The sequence below is a fragment of the Hemicordylus capensis genome, chromosome 3 (assembly GCF_027244095.1).
Source record: "Hemicordylus capensis ecotype Gifberg chromosome 3, rHemCap1.1.pri, whole genome shotgun sequence".
Taxonomy (NCBI): domain Eukaryota; kingdom Metazoa; phylum Chordata; class Lepidosauria; order Squamata; family Cordylidae; genus Hemicordylus; species Hemicordylus capensis.
Window position 1 is genome coordinate 299,386,108 of NC_069659.1, and position 21,166 is coordinate 299,407,273.

Below are 21,166 nucleotides of genomic sequence, written 5' to 3' on the forward strand. Positions count from 1 at the left end.
CAGAAGTTGTACAGGGAATTGCTGGGAGTAACCTGGCAATTTCCTGGGTTAAAGACACAGTAGGGATATGCACGAACCAAGGTTCGTGCACAGGTTCGGCGGCAAACCAATTTGGGCGAGGTACAAACCAGTTTGGCACCACTGGGAGCAGGGAACAGTGAGTGGGATCTTTTAAAAGGGGGAGAAAAAGAATTGGCACCATGCACAGGTTCTTGGGGGGGGAATGCCGTTGCAGCAGGAAGCTGAATGGGGTGGCAGAGAGCAGGTCAGGACCTGCTCTTCTCCTTTCTAAAGATCCTGCTTGCTGCTCCCCCTCCCCCTGGCAGCGCTGAACTGGTCCATCTACATCCTTACAACACAGAGTTATTGGGGTGTCTTAAATGCAGGAGAAAATAGGTCTCCCAATGATGATGACAATGATGATTTTATATTTCAGCCTTCCTTCAAGTGAATGAGGGCGGCAAACATGGTCCCCCACCCCACCCCATTTTATCTTTACAACATCCCTGTGAGATGGGTTGGGTTAAGAGATGGCCCAAGACCACCCAGTGAGTTTCATGGCTGAGGGGGATTTCAATCCAGGTCTCCCCAGTCCTAGTCTGATAGTCGAACCACTATATCACAATGCTTTAGAGCCTTTTACTTCTGCCTCTCTGGAAAAGCTGAACCTACTCTGTACTGCTCTTGCTCTGTGCCCTGCACATTATGGTATTTGGCAGGGGGAGGGAGGTGGTAGGCAAGTTCTACACAACCCCCCAGGTCCCCTTTTCTTCCCAGTTTTCTTTCCTAACTCTTTACTCTGAAAAGCATTAACATTGTCCAGATCCTCCCTGTTGGCCTGGTTCATTCCACCCAGCTCTGTGTTATTGTTGTTCTGTTTTTGAGAAGGATTAGGGTGAGCCCCCTTCTCTCCCAGCCCCCACCCACATATGGGATCCACAAACGCACTCTGCATTTTCTGCTGAGCTCAGCAGAAATCCACGAAGAAAGGTCAGTGACCAAAGAGAGGGACGATCCATCATAAAATAAACTGTTTTTATTCCCCAGGATGCGGGGGGTGGGGGGAGAGTTAGCAGGGGGTGGAGCTGGAAAGAAAACATTGCATATGACACCCGCCCCCCCCCTTCACACACATACACAGTTCTCCTTCCTCTCTCCTTCTTTGCAAGGCCAGCTTTCCCCATGTTCAGGCACATTGCAGCAAAGCTCTTAATGTGATTATTATAATTATTTCTCAACGAGAACTTTTTATAAACAGCCTCTTTTGAAATCATGCCTGAGCAGCCAAGTCTCCAGCTGAGCCCTGGACACATGGAAGAGGGTATTTCAGGGTGGGAGAGGAAGAGGATCTGAATGGGTGCATATGTGTGAAAGAGGAGAGAGCAGGGGGAACACGGGACTGTGCATTCAAGGGCTTGAACTGTGCAGATCTGAGAATATGCACACACACACACGAGTGTGTGTGAATGCGGTTTCTGCACAATAAGTCAATGTGTGCATAAGGATGCGTGTACACACATAGGGGAGTGGGTGTGTGCCACTACCTGCCTATTCAAGTGAATGAACCTTTGTGTGTGCAACAGATTTCCTTAGTTGGAGAGGGAGTGGGAGAGAGCACGTTTATACGAGTGTCCATGTGAGCGTGCTTGTACGTACGGGAAGGCAGGGCTGCTCAACGAGCTTGAGTTCCTCAAGTTAAAAGGCTGTGAAAATGTTATGGTTCCCATGGTGATAAGTAGGTCAATGCTGGCGCCTGTGAGGATTTCGCTCTGTGTTTCTTTGCCCTCAGCTTGTTATATTAGTCCCACAACTGTCCTCTTCCACTCCTCTCTCTCTCTCTCTCATCTGCTGCTGTCTCCACACTCCCTTCCCATGCTGTGTTTGCCTCTCTCTGCCCATCCCTGGACCCATCGACAAATATATGCACCCCTTCGCCCCATCCCCATTCCTTTTGCCCTCCCTGCCCTCTGAAGCAACCCTCTTCTGCTTGCTTGTGTGGTCCCTCCTGGGGTTGGACTTTGAAATCTGTTGAAAGGAGGCAATTTTTTGCCAAAATAAACAGCCTGTCATGTTAAATTACTCCCTCTTCCTCTTTTATGTCCTTTCATTTTCTATTTCCCCCTCAACCCACCCCCATTTTTTTCAGGCTGGGTCATTCGCTTGCTCTATGTTTGTAGAGAACCAGAGCCCTGGAAGCATCTAGCAGTGGGTGAGGGTTATGTTTTATAGCTGCTTTCCTCATAGACACAAAGAAATCTTATGTAGATTTAACTAAGAGTTCATTCAGAAATAACTCAGTTTTCTCCTTCTCCTTCCCTCCCTTTCCCTTTCCGCCTCCACCCCCCACACTCTCTACAGGATCCCCCTTGGGACAAACTTCTTAACAACAAAACATAAAAAGATTACTAGATAGAATACAATAGGTTACCACCTGGGGATGTTTTTCAGAGCTGGGGATATTTTTCCGCCCCAAGGATCACCATCAAGACATGGATGTTAAAAAGACGTGAGGTGACCGGCAAGGCAATGATCCCCACTTACAATTTAGCCAATAACAGGGCACTATTAGAAATTGTAGAAAGATATTGATTGGCTGTGGGTACTGCCAGTTATTCAAATCCACGGCCATTGGGGGTGGGGGTTATGTTGGTTACTATATGAAGCCACTTGCATTCTGCTCAACTCTAGGTTAGAGCTGTAGGATAGTTTTTCAGAAAACTGAAAGCAGTATGATCAAAGCATCATAACTGATGATGTATACACTCATCTCTCTCTCTCTCTCTCTCTCTCTCTCTCTCTCTCTCTCTCTCTCTCTCTCTCTCTCTCAGTATTGTCTCTGTTCAAAGAACCTTTCCAGGTTTTTGAAGCATTGTGAAACAAAACATGCCCTCCCCCCAAAAAGTCTGTCTAGAGCAGGGCTGCATAACTTTGGCCCCTTCCAGGTATTCTTGGACTACAGCTCCCATCATTCCCAGCCACAATGGCCAGGAATCTGAGATGATGGGAGTTGTAGTCTAACAACAGCTGGAGGGACGAAGTTGTGCAGCTCTGCTCTAAAGACAGTAGCTGTTCTTTGGTCAATGGCCGTAATAAAGATTGACTTGGCCTGATAATAGTTCCATGGATGTGTATGCCACTAGCAACTTTCCCTTGATCTCTGAAAAAGCATTTCCAGGCTAGGTTTGCTGAAGAATTCAGTTCGGCTGATACTGCCATCATTTAGCACTCCTGATTTCAATGGAAGCAGAATACCTCTTATTTTTCATTTACCATCTACTGGATTTCATTTCACCTACTTAAAAATAAAATTAAAAAGGCAAATGCTTCCATTGCCGGGCATCTTATTCACAAATTATAATAATAGTCTGAACTGGAGAAAAACTCTCTCTATTGACAAATGGCTATTCAGGCCACTTATTGGACCATCGTGACAAGAACAGAAAATTGAACCAGAGTAAGAAGGGCCAGCCGAAGGGCCATACATACCTCCCTCTCCGCAAGCTCCTTTTCTCTTGCCAGCTCCTTTATGTGTTCATTCAAGCGCTTGGCTTCTTTCTGGTGGGCAGCTATTGCATCCTCAAACTGTGCCTGCAAGGTCCGTAGCTCACCAGTGATGCTGGCAACTGTGTTCTGTAATGAAGAAGCTACAGGATGAGACATGGCATGAGCTATTCTTGTTCCACCAAGATACAACACTGTATACACTATAGCAGAGTTTCTTAACCTTGGGCCCCCAGATGTTGTTGGACTACAACTCCCAGAATCCCCAGACATGGCCTTTGTGTCTGGGGATTCTGGGAGTTGTAGTCCAACAACATCTGGGGGGCCCAAGGTTAAGAAACCCTGTACTATAGTGTGTATCACCACACTAAGCTGCAGCAGCATTGACAGCACTCACTTGGACATGCCAGAAGAACAGTGGAAGCTTCTTTATACTGAGTCGGACCACTGGACTGTCTAGCTATCTTATCTTATTAATTATTATTTTTCAATGTGAACTGCGTTGAGGACTTTGTTGAAAAGCAAGATATACATATTTGTAGTAGCAATAGTAGCATCTCAGTCTTGTCGACACTGATTGGTAGCGGCTCTCCAAAGTTTCAGTCTTTCCCAGCCATACCAAGAGATGCCAGGAATAGAACCTGGGTCCTTCTACATGCAGCGCAGATGCTCTAGCATTGCCTTATGGATCCATCTCTCCATGTCTCCACTACTCTGACTCAGCAGAGCTCGGTTCTAGGGGAGTAATACAAATCACGTGAAACCTGCTGCTCAGAGGACTGGGTATAAGTCCTTACAAGGCAGCAAAGAATTTGCATGCCATATCGGAGGTGTATGTGCCACTCTTGCATAGACCCGGTGAAAATTATCTTAACAAGCAATGTTTTTGCACAGGAAGGAACATAAATATCAATCTCCATGTGGGAAAACCGAACACTCAGCTGATCACACATAACAAGACTGTTTTCATTCAAATTATGCAACAGGGAGTTGGCAAAAGAAACTGCTTGAAAGACCCCATACAAGAGCCCTTGAGTTGCCGAGGCTTTTAAAAAGAGAGTGTAACTGTTTTTACAAAGGCAATTGAAAGCCTCTTTAGTTCAGTGCTTGCCAACCTTACTTTGGCAAATGTGCCACAAGTAAAGCCCAAGGGTTAAGATCATGACACTCTACTGAACATTTACGGTATGCATATATGCAGCTAAGTGGCAAAAAGTGTGGGGGGTGGAGTCCAAAATCTCTGGCAACTTTTAAAAAGGCACTGAAGACACATTTATTTACCCAGGCTTTTAATTAGATTTATGGTTTTAAATTTTTAATGTTGGTTTTAAATCATTTGGATGTTAATGATTTTAATGTTTAAATAATTTTAATTGTTTAATTTTATTTATTTATTTATTTATTTATTTATTCATTCATTCATTCATTCATTCATTCATCAGACTTATATACCACCCAAACTTTCATCTCAGTTAACATAAAACACACATAAAAGTTAAAACAAATCAATAGTTTAAAATCAACCATAAAATTAAAAAAGACAATTTTAAAAAGCTTAGAAGGCTTGGGTGAAAAGATGGGTTTTCAGGTGTTTTTTAAAAATTGCCAGAGATGGGGAGGATTGTATCTCAGCAGGGAGTGCATTCCACAATCTCGGGGCAGCAGCCGAGAAGGCCCGTCTCTGTGTAGCCACCAAACGAGTCGGTGGTAACTGGAGACGGACCTCCTCAGATGACCTTAATGGGCAGTGGGGCTCGTAGTGAAGAAGATGCTCTCTTAAATACCCAGGGCCTAAACCAAGCAGCGGTGCCTGCTTGTTTACTTCAATCTCTGTGGGGCTCTCCAGTACTCACCTGGAAGGTCCCAATTTAGCTAGTAAGAGCCAACACTCTCCATCTGCAAGAATATACCTTCTGTGTTTTCATCTCAATTTGAACCACCAACTGTCCGCAATCTCCTGCCTCCTTATATGTGAGAGTTATTTGCATGCTTTGGAAGAAATAAATCCATTTAAAACTAGTTGGAACTCTTGACTGTTTGAGTCTGACTTTTAATGAGGCCGCTAAGATGCTAATTGCATATGCTTTCATTCATTTTGGCTGCTTAGGATGGGCAAGTCCTTATGTTGCAGAGTTCACCAAGTGTTTAGATCAGTTTTAATGGGAAGGAATGAGAAGAGCTGATATCAAATGGTGTTGTTTTTCCTGGGAGCAGGGAATCTTAGACAATATGGAACCTTGTTCCCAACTGAAATGCCTCTTCTCTCCTTGGCTCAGCCCTGCATTCAGGCTCCACAAGGGCCATAAGCAACAACAACAACAACAACAAATATTGATATACCACTTTTCAACAAAAGTTTCCAAAGTGGTTGGAAATAACAATAACAGACAGAGATAACAGATAGACAGATAGATAGATAGATCCCTGTCCCCAAAGGGCTCACAGTCTAAAAGAAACATAAGATAGACACCAGCAACTGTCACTGGAGGTACTGTGCTGGGGGTGGACAGGCACAGTTACTCTCCCCTTGCTCAATAAAGAGAATCACCACATTAAAAAGGTGCCTTTCAGATGTCTGAGAGCAGAAGCCCCATGCAGGAGTATCAGGTAAGAGTGTCAGAAGGGATATTTGGCTATTTTTTGAGAAGCACCCAAATTGCATGTCTCACAAAAAGGCTTTCCAGGCGGGCAGTGTGAAGAGCCGGAAGGGGGTTGTGCACGGAAACGCACGGGGGAGGCTCGAAGGCGATGGGGCCGCTTCTTTAAGAGTGGGGGAAGGTGCACTTACCCCTCCCACCGCTTCCCCCCCACCGACATCCATTTTTGTCAAAGCCCATCGGGGCAGCAGCGTACCTCTCTGCCACCCCATTGTCTGTATATGACTGGAAGTATCCGACGCACCTGCGCGCGCATGTCGGGTGCAGGTGCATCGGATGCTCCCAGTCAAACTAGGGTTCCGTGCACATCCCTAGTTTGGTGGAGAGAGTGGGTTTGACCTGCTGTCCCCACACACGAGCATTCAGCCCTCCCTAAGAGGCTGTATCGGCCACCCACACGATTACTGGCTCTGCCATGGAGCCAACTGGGATGGCAAGGATTGGCGGGGTGGGCTGGCCAGCCCCTGGAAGTCCCAGAATGCCCCACGTGAGTGCACAGGGCATTCTGGGGAGCCCCCCTGATGCCGGGAAGCTTGTTGTAGCCTCCCGGTCGGGGGTCTCCTGGTGACTCACGATCACAAAAACGGGGTTAGCAGAGCGCTTGCTCCGCTAACCTCATTTAAGGGAGGGCATTTTAGAAGGCTAGCAGACAGGAGCCGCGTGGCTCCTGGTGCTGCACATGGCTGTGCAAAACTGGGCTGGGCTTCCTTAGCCTGGTTTTGCATGGTCATGAGAATAGCCTCAACGTGTTGCTAGTACAAGCCAGTTAAGAGGAAATGTATGCTTGAACTAGAAATGTGGAGGGTAGGGAAGATAGCAGCTACAAACTTGTCATGAGCTTATGTGACTGTAGACATTGGGGCTATTCACATGCGCAGGCAAACCCTAACCCAGCCTGGTTTTGTTGGTTTGTGTGAATTGCAGGGAGGCATGCAGCTCCTGGAGGCAAACCCTGTTGGGTGCCCCAGTTGTTAGCCATGGTTTAGGGCACAAGCACACCCGAAACCCGGGCTAACGGATCATGTGTCGGTGCCATGCGGCTCTGCGCGGCACCTACACATGAGTAGCCAGCATAGGGAGGCTCCCCATAATGCACTGCAAAGTCGCACAGTGCATTATGGAAGTTCCGGCTGCCTCCCAGCCCTAGAAACTCCCTGGCTGGCAGGAGCTGGCAATCATCTGGGCGAGCAATCCACTCACCCATCAAGGGTGAGAGGGCCATCTGCAGGGGAGGTAAGCATTTTGAGGCTTCCTCCCCTCGGCCCTTTTGAGCCCTTTCTCTGATCATGAGAAAGGGCTCCTTGCATCCAAGGTTCTGCTCTGCAGTCAGTTAACGATGAACCCTCAAGAATTCCATGAATAGGAAATAGGCTGGTTTACACAATTATAGATAAGGTAGGAGAAGCGTCCTACCCTCGCTCGGGAGCTGAGTGCACTTCCATTTTCTGCTCATATGTGAGTAAAGAACAAGGTTGGAGGCACCAGCAGTGATAATCAGAACGGTGGTACATATGTGAGTAACCTCCAGACTGGACTTCTGCAATGCACTCTATGCGAGGCTGCCTTTGTACGTAGTCTGGAAACTCCAGTTGTTACAGAATGAGGCAGCCAGGTTGGTGTCTGGGTCATCTAGGAGAGACCATATTACTCCTGTGTTGAAAGAGCTACACTGGTTGCCGATAGGTTTCCGGGCAAAATACAAGGTGCTGGTTATTACCTATAAAGCCTTAAACAGCTTAGGCCCTGGGTTTTTAAGAGAATGTCTTCTTCGCCATGAGCCTCATCGCCAGCTGAAGTCTTCTGGAGAGGTACATCTACTATTGTCACCGGCTCGTGACTACTCAGTGACGGGCCTTCTCCGTTGCTGCCCCTGTGCTTTGGAATGCGCTCCCTGTTGAGATGAGAGTCTCTCCAACTCATCTCTGGCATCTTTTAAAAAGGCATTGAAGACATATTTGTTCATCCAGGCTTTTAATTAGATATATAGCTTTATTCTTTATATTTCTTAAAAGAATATTGTTTGAATTTTTGTATACTTACTTTTTATTATTTTTGAAAGCTCTTCTTAATATAAATATACAGGACTTACTTTTGCTTTTCTCTTGTTAACTAGCCAATTTTTTATAGAAATGGTTCTCTCTTACTTTTATCTGTACTTATGAAATGTAAGGTTGCTTCTTTATTTAGTTTCCAAATTATGTGTGTTAAGTGAGGGAAGAGGTTGCTGTTTTTCTCCTTTTTCCAATGTTGATAACAATTTGTAATGTTAGATATCTCTCGTATCTTGGACTTTTAAAGGTATCTTTCCTTTATTCATTCCTTAATTCAAAATTAAAAAATTCTATTTAAAAAGATTTATAGTTTTAATACTTTTAATGATGGGTTTAAAGTGATTTTAATGTTAATGGTTTTAATTTTTATATGATTTTAATTGTAAACGGCCCAGAGACACAGGTTTTGGGCAGTATAGAAATATGTTAAATAAAATAAATAAAAATAATAAAAACAAAACTGTTAAGCGGCAGCTAGATAGGAGGGTTTCACCCTACCGAGCCGCTGTATCCAGCCCTTTAATGAGGTAGGAGGAAAAGCTCTCCTACCCAGCTGCTCCTTAGCACTGTCAGCGCCTCCAGTCTTGTTTTTTACTCACACATGAACAGAAAACAGGAGCACACACAGCTCCTAAACCTGGGTAGGATGCTTCTCCTACTCTATGTATCATCATGTGAACTGCCTTACTGTCTTATTTTAACTGCTCTCCAAGGTCTCTATTAAACTACATTCAGGTCATTCATACAACCAAAGTGGCTGGGACTGGGGAGGGCTGAGGGGAAGGCTCGAGCCTACCTGCCTTCCCCCACAGGATCTGAGCCTGAACAGGGAGGGTTCTGCTGCTTGTGTGCCCAGATGTGTGGCATGGCGGTGACCAGCACAGTGATTGAGAGGCCAGGGGAAGGAAGCCGGGCTGCCAGATATCCCAATCTCGCAGTAGAATACCTCCCTACGACTGGGCCACTCTTTCCCCTGGTCTCTATGGCCAAGATGGCTACTGACAGCCCGGGAGCCCAAGTACCCACACGACCAGCAAGTGAGGGAGGAGGCAAGCCCAGGTTTAGAAGCAGGACTACTCAGGGGAGGAGCAGCAGGATTGGGAGCAATCACGGCACTTCACACAATCGGTTCTGCTTGTCCTACGCCCATAGGGCTGGTAATGTGAATGACCTCATTGCCTAAGAAAATTAGTTCTCTAGCTCACTAGCAACTGTCACCATTGGCATACGTCTCCTCTCTTTCCATGCCCACTACTCCAAATTTCACTACATTGTACACAGGCTATTACTTGCTCACGCCAACATTCTACAAAATGTTCTTGATTTGAACATGAGTAGCTCGACCGAAATCAGAAGTATGGTTCCTCACATTGCATAAGAACTGGGACCTTCAGCATGCTAATGGCCCAGGTTAAATCTTGTCCATTGCTCTCTGCTTTCTTGACCATCTGAATTCTCACAGGACCCTCTGCTCTGGAATAGGCTTACATTTACACATTTTAAGAAATATTTTCATATCTCTTCTCACAGTAGCCGGCTATGCCTAGGTAGGGGATTGACTCATGGATACTGAGTGCCCCCTAGTGCTATCAAAGCAGCAGAACTCTAAAATTTTGGCCCAACTCTGTGCAAAAGAAATAGCCTACAGGTAAGACACCACTTCTCTAGACTCTCCAGCTAAGCCATTTCCAAATGTAAGCACTGTGTATTACCATAACAGAATTACCATGACATGCACTAGAGTTCGAAACACTTAGTATAGCTTTGGGGTTTTCTAATATGGAGGTCCAAATTTCAGCTGAGTCATGACCTCACCCACCTACATTATTAGGCAAGCCACACGTTCTCAAACTCAATGACCTCATGTGTAAAAGGATGCAGCTGTTACCCGCAACCCTGGATTTGTCATGATAATGAAAAGGGCCATTACTCAACCTGAGCATCAGGCTCAGGGTAGCCTAAAGACTGAACTGTTCCCTGATTGAACATATGAAGCTGCCTTATACTGAGTCAGGCCATCGGTCCATCTAGCTCAGAATAGCCTTTTGAACTGGCAGCAGCTCTCCAGGGTCTCCCCGATGCTCCCCCAGCCCTCCCCGATGATGCCAGGGACAGAACCTGGGACCTTCTGCATGCAAAGCATATGTTCCACTATTAATTTGTTGCCCCATGAAGGAGACCTTTGAACTCTTCCAGTAGTAGCTAATCATAAAAGAAAGATTCTAGAGAGTTAGCCATTGAACCAGAACTATAGGCTGAAGGTATATAATGTGAGAGAATTAATCAGTTTGGTGCTTGTCAGTGCTTGGCTGGAAGACCACTTCCATTGGTGTTCAGGGGCCTGCCCCCTCTGATCCCATTGTTCCAGCAGAAATGACGATTGGCTGCACATTACATGTGTTTCCTGCCCTTTTACTTTGGCTTTAGGTCCTGCTCAAGCACTTAATTTATAAAGCCCTGTATAGTTTATGACTTGGCTCTCTTATGGACCATCTTTCCACTTATGTCGGTCCAAAGGAATTAGTCAGTCTGCTTGCTCCACTAATAGTGGGGCTTGCCCAAGTGGTCACAATGCTTGACATGAGAAGCACATTTCCCTGGATTGTTTGTGACAACACCAGGATCCTGGATTGCAACTCTCAAGCTATGAGCAGCAGCCATCAATGCAACAGGATGTGCGCCGAGTGGTGCCCAAACATCCTTTGTGACATTGTACTTGGATCCTGGGACACACAACCTCAATGGGAAGAATGTTGCCATTTCCTTCCACCTCCTAAGCTCAAGTTACCCCAAGATGACCCCTTGGAATAGTCATATAGTGCCAGAGCAGTCCTGGCTACTGGTTCTGAGACCCCATCTTTGTGGTGCTGCTGAACCAGAGTGGTTTCATTGAAGCCCCTGTATTTCTGTCACTGCTTTTCTGCCTTAGTGTATTATTACTTATCATATTTCTATACCGCCTGTTATGTATATCTCTAGGCGGTGTACAAAATTTAAAATATTTAAAAGTCATAGATTAAAATACATGACAATAAGAATAGAATAAAATTATTAAAACAATTTTTTTATTATTAAAAATCAATTCTAGTTAAAAGCCTGAGAAAACAGGAGGGTCTTGAGGTTCTTCCTGAAAACAAACAAAGAAGGAGATGCTCTTATTTCAGCAGGGAGCATATTCCAAAGCCTTGGGGCAACCACAGAGAAAGCCCGATCCTGGGTCGCCACCAAACAAGCTGGTGGCAACCATAACCTTAACTCTCCAGAAGATCGAAACAGGTGGCAGGGATTATGACAAAGAAGGCACTCTCTCAAATAGCCTGGACCCAAGCCATTAAGGGCTTTATCAGTAATAACCAGCACTTTGTATTTCACCTGGAAACATATTGGCAGCCAGTGCAGTTGTTTTAGAACCGGTTTTATGTGGTCCCTTCGTGTTGTCCCAGAGACCTATCTGGCTGGTGCATTCTGTACCAATTGTAGTTTCCGGACTATGTACAAAGGTAGTCCCACATAGAGTGCATTACAGTAGTCAAGCCTGGAGGTTAAAAGCATATGTACCACTGTTTTAAAGTCATTCACCTCTAGAAATGGACATAGCTGACGTATCAACTGAAGCTGATAACAAGTGCTCCTGGCCGCTGCCTCAACTTGAGAAACCAGGGAGAGTTTAAGGTCCAGGGAGCACTCCCAAGCTACATATCTGATCTTTCAGGGAGGGTGTAACTCCATCTAGAACAGGCAGATCTAAATCATCTCTCGGGTCCTGGCCCCCCATAGTCAGTACCTCTGTATTAAAATCCTGGTTGGACAAAGTTAAGGGAATGCTACAAGACTTTTCTTTTTAGGTTAGCTTATGCCAGTTATAATCTCTGCAATATTTTTATGGTCTATAGAGACTGGGCATTACATCTGATTTTTAAGTTACACAGGCCTGTATTGGGAATAGCCATTTGACTCTATTACTGAGTTGATGGTCTATTTAGACAAGATAGCAACATACATTCCTTTATGGTAGAATGTAGACATTTTGTTATTACCTGTGCATATGGAGAAGGGCTTTCTGTTTGAATCAGGCTGTGCTAATGACCAAACCTTTACTGTGTATTTCTGTTTGATCACCAGAAGGTCAGTGTATTGTGCAACTCTGCCAATAAAGATACCTGAGGGTTATCCCTTGGTCTGAACCTGTATTGTGTGACCAAGGTTGCCAACTTCTTCTGTCAATTTCCTGTGTTTTAACAGCTGTGCAATGAACAGAAGTCTAGCAGGTAAAGCTTTCCCCATGCACCTACTGAATTGTTTCTGTGCTTCACACAAATATTAAAAGCACGGGCGGAGGGAAGTTGATAACCTTATGAGTGAGTATTATAGCTAAACTTAGGTATTTGTAGATTCTGGGGGAGAAGTGAATAATCAGACATGGTTACTTTGCTTTATAATAACAAATTATATTATTATTATTATTTACATTTATATCCCGCTCTTCCTCCAAGGGGCCCAGAGCGGTGTACTACATACTTAAGTTTCTCATCACAACAACCCTGTGAAGCAGGTTAAGCTGAGAGAGAAGTGACTGGCCCAGAGTCACCCGGCAAGCATCATGGCTGAATGGGGATTTGAACTCGGGTCTCCCCGGTCCTAGTCCAGCCCTCTAGCCACTACACCACGCTGGCTGTATATAACAAATACATGTGCACCAAGATGTCTAGGGACACATTTCAGAAATCCAAACAACAGAAATAAAATGTATTCACATTGCAGCTATTATGGTTGTTTCCACCCTAGCTGTTTATCTGAAATTGCCATATTTTGTTCACTTATTTTTGTGGAGAATGCACATGACACTGTCAGTCGATGGCATTCCAATGTCTTCTGAATTATCCTCCCATCTTTTTCAGACGTAATTTTTGGGAATTAAACAAATTTAGAATACAATTGTAGTGCCATCCTGTCCAGTGTTAACTGCCAACCAATACGTTATTGAGTCTACTGTGCCTTAAAATTTGCAGTTCCTTCCTTGTAACTTCCACTCCTGCTATGCTTCCTGTTCAGTGCAGCTCAGCAGCTGAATAGCTTCTTAAAGGTAAATTTGTGCCGTCGGGTCAATGTTGACTCCTGGCAACCACAGAGACAACCCTGTCGTTGTCTTTGGTAGAATACAGGAGGGGTTTACCATCTCCCGTGCAATATGAGCTGATGCCTTTCAGCATCTTCCTATATCGCTGCGGCCCAATATAGGTGTTTCCCATAGTCTGGGAAACATACCAGCGGGGATTTGAACTGGCAACCTCTGGCTTGCTAGTCAAGTCATTTCCCCGCTGTGCCATTAGGTGGCTAAGAATAGCTTCTTAATACCTCCTTAATTACTGAGTTCTGTTTCCCTGCTAATTTCCAGTGCAAAAAAAGAAAAGAAAGTGGGGGTGGGGGGAGGAAATCAGTAATTAATGCTCCTCCAGGGAATAGGAGGAGCTTTAATGATTTAATTGCTCTGATTAATTAAAGGGCAGTGAAGAGGCTGTTCATCAGCAATGCTGCTGCTGTGCTGAATAGAAAACAGTAACAGAAGCAGAGAAGTAGGAAGCTACTAATTAACATTGCAGGAGAGCTTTGGATAACAGGGCTTACTGCTGAGAAAACATTACAAAAGTTTCTTGACCACAGGGACAGGCGTTGCCAGATATATTGCGTGCTGTATAGAACCGCCACTTTAATTCTGCTTCCACCTGGTTGCAGAAAAGCAGGGCCTCAGCAGTACTAAAGGATGCTAGTGTGGAACCAATCCATGATTCAGACCAGATGGGGCAACGATACTATTGATTATAATGCAGTAACACACATTTACAAGAAGGACATTATTTCTTTTTTTCAGCTGGCTTTCCCTTGAGTCCACCTATGGAGGGATTTCAAAAGGCTTCCAAAGTGCGATTGTTCAGTCTTCTCTTGTAAATGGGATGCAGGTGACAGGGAAGCAGAGGATTATTATAATATTGGAAACAATAAAGCAAAATCTCTCAACTCCTGGGGAAAAGGGCTGGCAGCGAATGTGGTTCCCAGAGTGAAAGAGGGAGACTCCTGCTTCCTGGCCCAGTTTGTGAGGCTCTGTTTTGCCATCTAGGCTGGAGGGAGTTCCTCTGGGGATTCAGGGAGGGGGAGCTCCAGGAAATGAGAAGCTCTTGGGCAAGATCTTTTCTTCTGGTGCCAGGAAGTTGCTCACTGCATTGCGAGCCACACACACGCTTCTCCGAGGAGGAGAGAAAAGAGCGGACCATGCACGGAACACAGCCACGCAGCTTCCAGCAACAAATTGCAACATCCCCTTGCCCCTGGGGAGCAGTGCCTGGCTTGGATTCACTGCCTCGCCCTACTCTGTCCCTGACTGGAAGAGCCCTCCCTGTCATGCACAACCCTGCAGAAAATGGCTCACTGCATCCCTCAAAGCCTCTCTGTCTGAGATGTGGGTCACAGTAATCCATGCAGCTCAAGCTGTGCAAAGAGAGAGGGCTAACAAGTGCTGGAACTGGTAAACGAGGGTAGCTTTCATCACTAGCGATGGCCAATAAATCTCAGAGGCAAGGCAGGTCACATCCATTCCTGTCATTCTGCTCCACACTAAGCATTTGGGGTGGGGCTGTTGTTTACAGTCCTTTGGGGAAACTATTTGTTTGAAAGCTGGCTTCCCGTTGTTTCCCAGTCAATCTTTCCAGCTGAAATGCTTTTCAGATTTGTTCTGGTGGGGGTTTTTCACCCTTGTTGTGCTGTTTGTTTGCTTTGTCTTAGGAGACTGGGCTTTGTGAGCTTGTGAACTGATCTCTCTGGAGATATGATAGGGCCCCGGCTGATATTGCCAATGTGTTTCTTATTTAAAGGCAGAACCAAACAATCCCACATTAAGTTTTTTATATATATATATATACAGACAGAGAGAGAATGAGCTTGTGTTGCATTTTGAGAAACAATTGTGGATAAAGTTAACACATGCCCAAGTTAAGCAAATATTAGGCCAGAGGTATCCACATGCAATGTGTCCTCATACACAATATTCCCAGTAGCTGCTACCTGGTCGGCTCCTCCAAACATAGTTCATCATACATGTAGACAGAAATAGCAAAGTTTGTCTGCACCAGCTGTTTTCCTTGGGACATTTCCCAGGAACAGCTGAGGCAGCCTGAAGCTCATCTTCAGTACCATTCCTCATTAGTGCACTGTGCATGAGCAAAGAACATATCGGAGCAATGAGGGACAACACTCTATAAGCTTTCCTCTTCTTTTCCTAGTCAGAAAGCAGCGGTTGCTGACACAGGTATAGCAAGATATTACTAGAAAGGCCCAAATGGCTGTCTACTTCAACCACGATCCTTGTAGCAAGACCATTCATCGACCAATTTCCCAATCCCTGATCAACCTCCACTGTTCTGAACACAAGATGCCAAAAGAAGAGAGCAGGCACACCTCATGAAAGGTGCTTGTAATGCAAATTGCTACATCAAGTATGCCATGTGCTACAACACACACACACACACACACACAGTTCCCATTCACACATAACGAAGCACTGCCAAATCTGAGATACCACCCTAGCCCCAAATATAATAGCCAAAAAGGGAGTATGAGGGCAGCCCACTGACAAGAGGAATTTGGGGGGAAATGGGGTGCGGGTGGGAGTGGGAGTGGTGGTGGTGGAATTGCACAAGTATTGCTGAAATTGATGTCCTGGTATTCTGTACCTTTCTCTGCATGTACCTTTCCCCAATGAAACATTTTGAGATGGACCGTATTTTGGGGAAGGACTGTAGCCCAGTGGAAGAGTATCTGCCTTGCTTGGAAATGTCCCAGGTTCAATTCCTGGCCTCACCAGGTATGGCTGGAAAAGACCTCTGTCTGAAACCCTGGAGAGCTGCTGCTAGTCAGAATAGACCAGGCCTGCTCAACTTCAGCCCTCCTGCAGATGTTGGCCTACAACTCCCATAAATCCTGGTTACTGGTCACTGTGGCTGGGGATTATGGGAACTGTAGTCCAAACCCAGCTGGGGAGGGGGCAAAGTTGAGCAGGCCAGGAGTAGACTATACTGAGTTAAATGGACCAAGGGTCTGACTTGGTATAAGGTAGCTGCTTATGTAATCCTACAATATTACAAATTAATAATTTCTATTTCAGACTGCTTAAAGGCCCATCTTATTTTAGGAACATAAAGGGCAGGCATCAAAATACCATTGAGCTTTTCTGGTTTGCCTTTGAGTGTTTCCTAGAGGGCCAGTGAGAAGAATTTATTTTCATATTTTGACTTCCTGCTTGAAAACAAGGACTACAGCAATCATTCACGATTCCACACAAATACAATACAAAAAATCAATTATCATCAACATAAACCCAACAATACAATTAGTATCAAAAATTAAGATAAACTTCTTCCATATGCCTGGCAGAACAAACATTTATTTTGCTAAACGTCCCCACAGACTGGACTTTGGTGATATTTAGCAGCTTTCACTGCAAGAGTGTTCCATAAGTGTGGCACTTATAGAGGGAGAAAAAGTATCCTTCCTCCAACATCTGCTTTTTTAAAAATGTGGAAATGAACTTTTATGTAGATTCATCTACACGGCCTTGAACTACCATCCCAATGAGAAAGGAGACTCTGACATTTCACTCCTAGCCACAGAATGGTCACAAAGACCAATGCTCACCTTATCTTGCTCCTGGCGGCTCAGAGCTTCCAGTTTCACTCGGTCAGTCTCTGACCTGGCAACTGTGAGTTCCCGCTGTGACTCATTAAGCTTCTCCAAAAGAAGATTCTTCTCCGCTTCCTTCTGGGACAGAGCCTGAAGACAGTGAGAAGGAAAACCCTGAATAATCTTCATATTTCCCTGGAGATTTTATTTTATTTTATTTATTTATTTTTACATTTCTATACCGCCTTTCATTAAAAGAAAACCCCAAGGCGGTTTACAAAAATTAAAACATACAATAAAAGCAATAAAAACACCAAGCAATAAAAACACCAAGCTAAAAACATATCAAACAAGCATAAAAAACAAGACAACAGATAAAAACACACAGAAGCAGCAGTAAAAACGATTATGTAAAAGCCTGGGTAAAAAGCCAAGTCTTTAAAAGCTTTCTAAAAGCCGTGATGGAGTCTGAGGAACGAATGGCCACTGGGAGAGCATTCCAGAGTCTAGGAGCAGCAACAGAGAAGGCCCTGTCCCGAGTGCACGACAGCCGGGCCTCCCTCATTGTCGGCACCCGGAGCAGGGCCCCCCCAGATGTCCCATGGGCCCATCCAGATGTCCCTGGGCCCATCAGAGATGATGTGCACACATGTCTGATGGGCCCAGAAGGAAACAGACAAGAGTATTTAGTCTCCTGTTCCCTATGCAGGTAGTCCACAAGGCCTGCTAACCCTCTTGGTCTCACTCCCATGTCCCTCATGACTTTCCATGCTGGTCACAGAGGCTGTTAGTGTCCTAATCCTGGCACCATTTCCTAATGAAACTGTGCATACATAGTAGTTGTGTATAGAAACAAGATGATCCAAGCTGAGGTTCACTGGGCAGATGATGGTCTCCAGGAGTGGCAGGTAGGGAGCGGGCTAGCCCACCCTCCATTTTAATTCACTTCAATGCCCCCACTAGAGATGAGGTATTTGTGAGATCATGCAGCAATGCAGTCAGCATTGCTATACAGACTCCTCAGTGGAAACTGGAGGCCACTGCATGCCCTGAGGAAGAAACAAGTGCCAGAGTGCTTGCAATATTCAGCCTGTACTTATTTCTGTCCTGCAATGTGACTACATGCCTTCTTTCCCCACTAGCTATAGGTCACTGAAACAAGCTGTGGGGTGTTTTGCCTGGTGTTTGGTCCCCAGCACTGATATTTGTGGTGTATTAATATTATTATGTATTGTTATTAATTAATATTAATATACCACTTTTCAAGAAAAAGGAATTACCTAAGAGGTCCTCACCATAAAATCTCTCAGGACCTTGTCCTGGGAAGGACTAGAAGTAGGAAAGCTTCTTTCTGGCTCATGCCCCGCCTTACCTTCTGCTTTTCATTCTCTAGCAGGATGAGGTTTTCATCCAGGCTCTGCTGCAAAGTGAGGATCTCCTCCATGAGTTCTCTCTTCTCAGCTTCATTTTTGGACACCAGTTCTTCCTTCTCTTGCTGAAGATGATGCGTAGCCTCATCCTTCTCCTCAGTCAGGGCCAGGCGCAGGGTCTCCTGGTTTCAGTAGAGCAGGATGTTATCAGGTGAAATGGTACAATGCACAAGCAAGATCTCCCTGACTGAATTCTTGTCTCCTGTGCCTGGTGGAGACTTCAGATCTCAAGAGCTGTCGTGCAGGACACAGAAACCATGAGAAAGACCAGCAGGACTTGAGGGCGGTAAAACCACTTGTCAGGGTCCTGTCGTTGTGGCCTTCCCGCCAGGGGTGGTGGGCAATGATGATGGACCTCTCCCTTGGCATTCCCCGCCAAGCCCAGCCAGGTCCTCCTAGCCCCTGTCTGAGCACAACAAAGCATCAGGCTCGGATGGCAACATCTCACGAAACCCGGGAACAGGCTCGCGAGATCTCGCACTGAGATCACAGTTTATACTGTGCAGGTGCAGGTAGCAGCAGATGAAGCTTTGGAAGTACAAGGCCTCTTCCCAGCTCCACCTAGTTGCCATTTTTGTTTCCAGAATGCCTCTGGAATGATGCTATATCATGATGTAGCATTATCCTGAGTGGACTTGGAAGGAAAACAGTGGCTGAATAGAGCTGACTGCTGGGAAGAGGTCTAGTGGTTCCAGTGCTTCAAAGTCACAGCATAAATTGGGGTAGGAGGCAGGGTTGCAGTGGAGACACACATAATTTTTGTTTTAATGCCATCTGCTGGCACCTGCAAAACCTCAAGAATATTGAGTGCCCACTCACTTAAAATGTCAGAAGCCACCCCCATTTTTGCTGTCACGGAAATATCTTGGAGTCCAAGTATTGCTTGGGAACTGATCTAACGACGATGAAGCAACCTTGCCATTGCAGTACAGAAATGAGTTTAGTCAGCAGATGGCATTTTTCCTGTCTATCTCTCTATCTCTCTATCTATCAAACTTGTATACTGCCCCAAACCTACATCTCTGGGTGGTTTACAAATTAAAACACAAATTAAACACAGTTAAATTGAAAAGCTTGGGTAAAAAGATAAGTTGTTTGTTTGTTTGTATTTAGTACATTTATATACCACTCCATACAAAAAGATCCCGGGGTGGTTCTGAACTTTAGGGACTTTTTAAAAGTTATTATCTCAACAGGGAGTACATTCCAGAGTCTTGGGGCATCAACAGAGAAGGCACATCCCTGCGTGGTCATCAGACAAGCTGGTGGCAACTGTAGATGGACCTCTCTGGAATGATCTCAATGGATGATGGGGATCATGAGGAAGAAGACGTTCTCTTAAATACCCTAGGCCTAAGCTGTTCAGGGCTTTATAGGTTACTAGCCGACCCTGCACAGAGCATCTGTGCGCTCTTTGGGGCCGGCGGTTACCTCTCCCCCTCCCTCTCCATTCTGCCCCAGTCTCTGCTTCCGGACCCAGCCACCTCTCCTCTCCACTGCCACTTCTGCCCCCCTTTTCTTTCCCCCCTCCTGGGCCTTGCCTCTGCAGCTGGGCCAGGCCCGCCACCTCTGTCCTTCACAGCTGGGCTGACGCCGCGGCAACCAATCCTCCTGGGTGCACCTCAGCCAATCAGGCGCATCCGCCACCCAGCCAATCAGCTGGGCTCTGGAACGCATATTCCAAGGCACACCCAGGAGAATTAATATAATAGATAACCAGCACCTTGTATTTTGCCCAGGAACTTATTGGTAACCAGTGTAACTCTTTTAATATAGGAATAATATGGACTCTTCGACCCCAGAGACCAACCATGCTGCTGCATTCTGTACCAACTACAGTTTTCAGACTATGTACAAAGGCAGCCCCACATAGAGCGCATTGCAGTAGTCATGTCTGGAGATTACTGTTCTGAGGCTGTTCACCTCAAGAAACAGACACAGCTGGAGTATCAGCTGAAGCTGATAGAAAGCACCTCTGGCCACTGCCTCAACTTGGGACACCAAAGAGATGTTTGGATCCAGAAATACTCCTAGACTGCACATCTGTTTCTTCTAGGGAAGTGTGATCCCATCCAGAATGGGCAAATCAAAATCATCTCCCAATATGACCCTGCACAATAAGTACCTCCGTCTTATCTGGATTCACTCTCAGTTTGTTATCCCTCAATCAGCCCATTACCGCCTCCAGGCAGGCATTTAGGGAGGTTATGCCTTCTCCTGATGATGCTGAGATGGATAAATAGATTTGGGTGTCATCAACATACTGATAACACCCTACACTAAATCTCCTGATGATCTCTCCCAGCGATTTCATGTAGATGTTAAAAAGAAGTGGAGACAGTACGGAGTCCTGAGGGACGGCATACAAAAGTTCACATTTTGAAGAACAAAAGTCTCCAAGTGACACCATCTGGAATCTGCTCGAGAGATAGGAGCAGAATCTTCAGAAAGCAGTGCTTTCCACCCCCAACCCTTTCAGATGCTCTAGAAGGATACTATGGTCAATAGTATCGAAAGCCACCAAGAGATACAAAAGGACCAATGGCGTCACACTCCTTCTGTCAATGCCTAATTGGAAATCATCCATCAGGCTGACCAAGGCAGTCTCCACTCCTTGGAGCCATCATGTCTACTGCCCTGGTGAGTTGACTGTTCCAATTCTCCAGCAGGGCATCATCAGGATCACCAGCACAGCCAACGCTAAATCCTTCCAAGGCTTCTTGGAATCCTAATTAATCCAATAACCTTCTTAGGCGGACCATCCTTATAGACCCCTCACCCCTATGGAGGTGGGACCTGGTTGTGAGTCCAAACTTAATCATATGGTGGTCTGTCCATGACAATGAGAAAATCAGAG

The 21,166-nt window shown here is 45.5% G+C and overlaps 1 protein-coding gene across 6 annotated transcripts in view; it reads right to left on the minus strand.

The window, feature by feature from the left end:
* Positions 1-21,166, minus strand: part of CROCC2 (ciliary rootlet coiled-coil, rootletin family member 2) — a 140,858-nt gene that overhangs the window by 48,943 nt on the left and 70,749 nt on the right. For all 6 annotated transcript variants that reach the window (XM_053304340.1, XM_053304337.1, XM_053304338.1 and 3 more), the window contains 3 exons: positions 18,252-18,431; positions 16,895-17,029; positions 3,487-3,630 (listed from right to left, as the gene is read on the minus strand). In XM_053304340.1, coding sequence (XP_053160315.1) covers positions 3,487-3,630; positions 16,895-17,029; positions 18,252-18,431 — 459 coding nt within the window. The remainder of the gene's footprint in view (positions 1-3,486; positions 3,631-16,894; positions 17,030-18,251; positions 18,432-21,166) is intronic.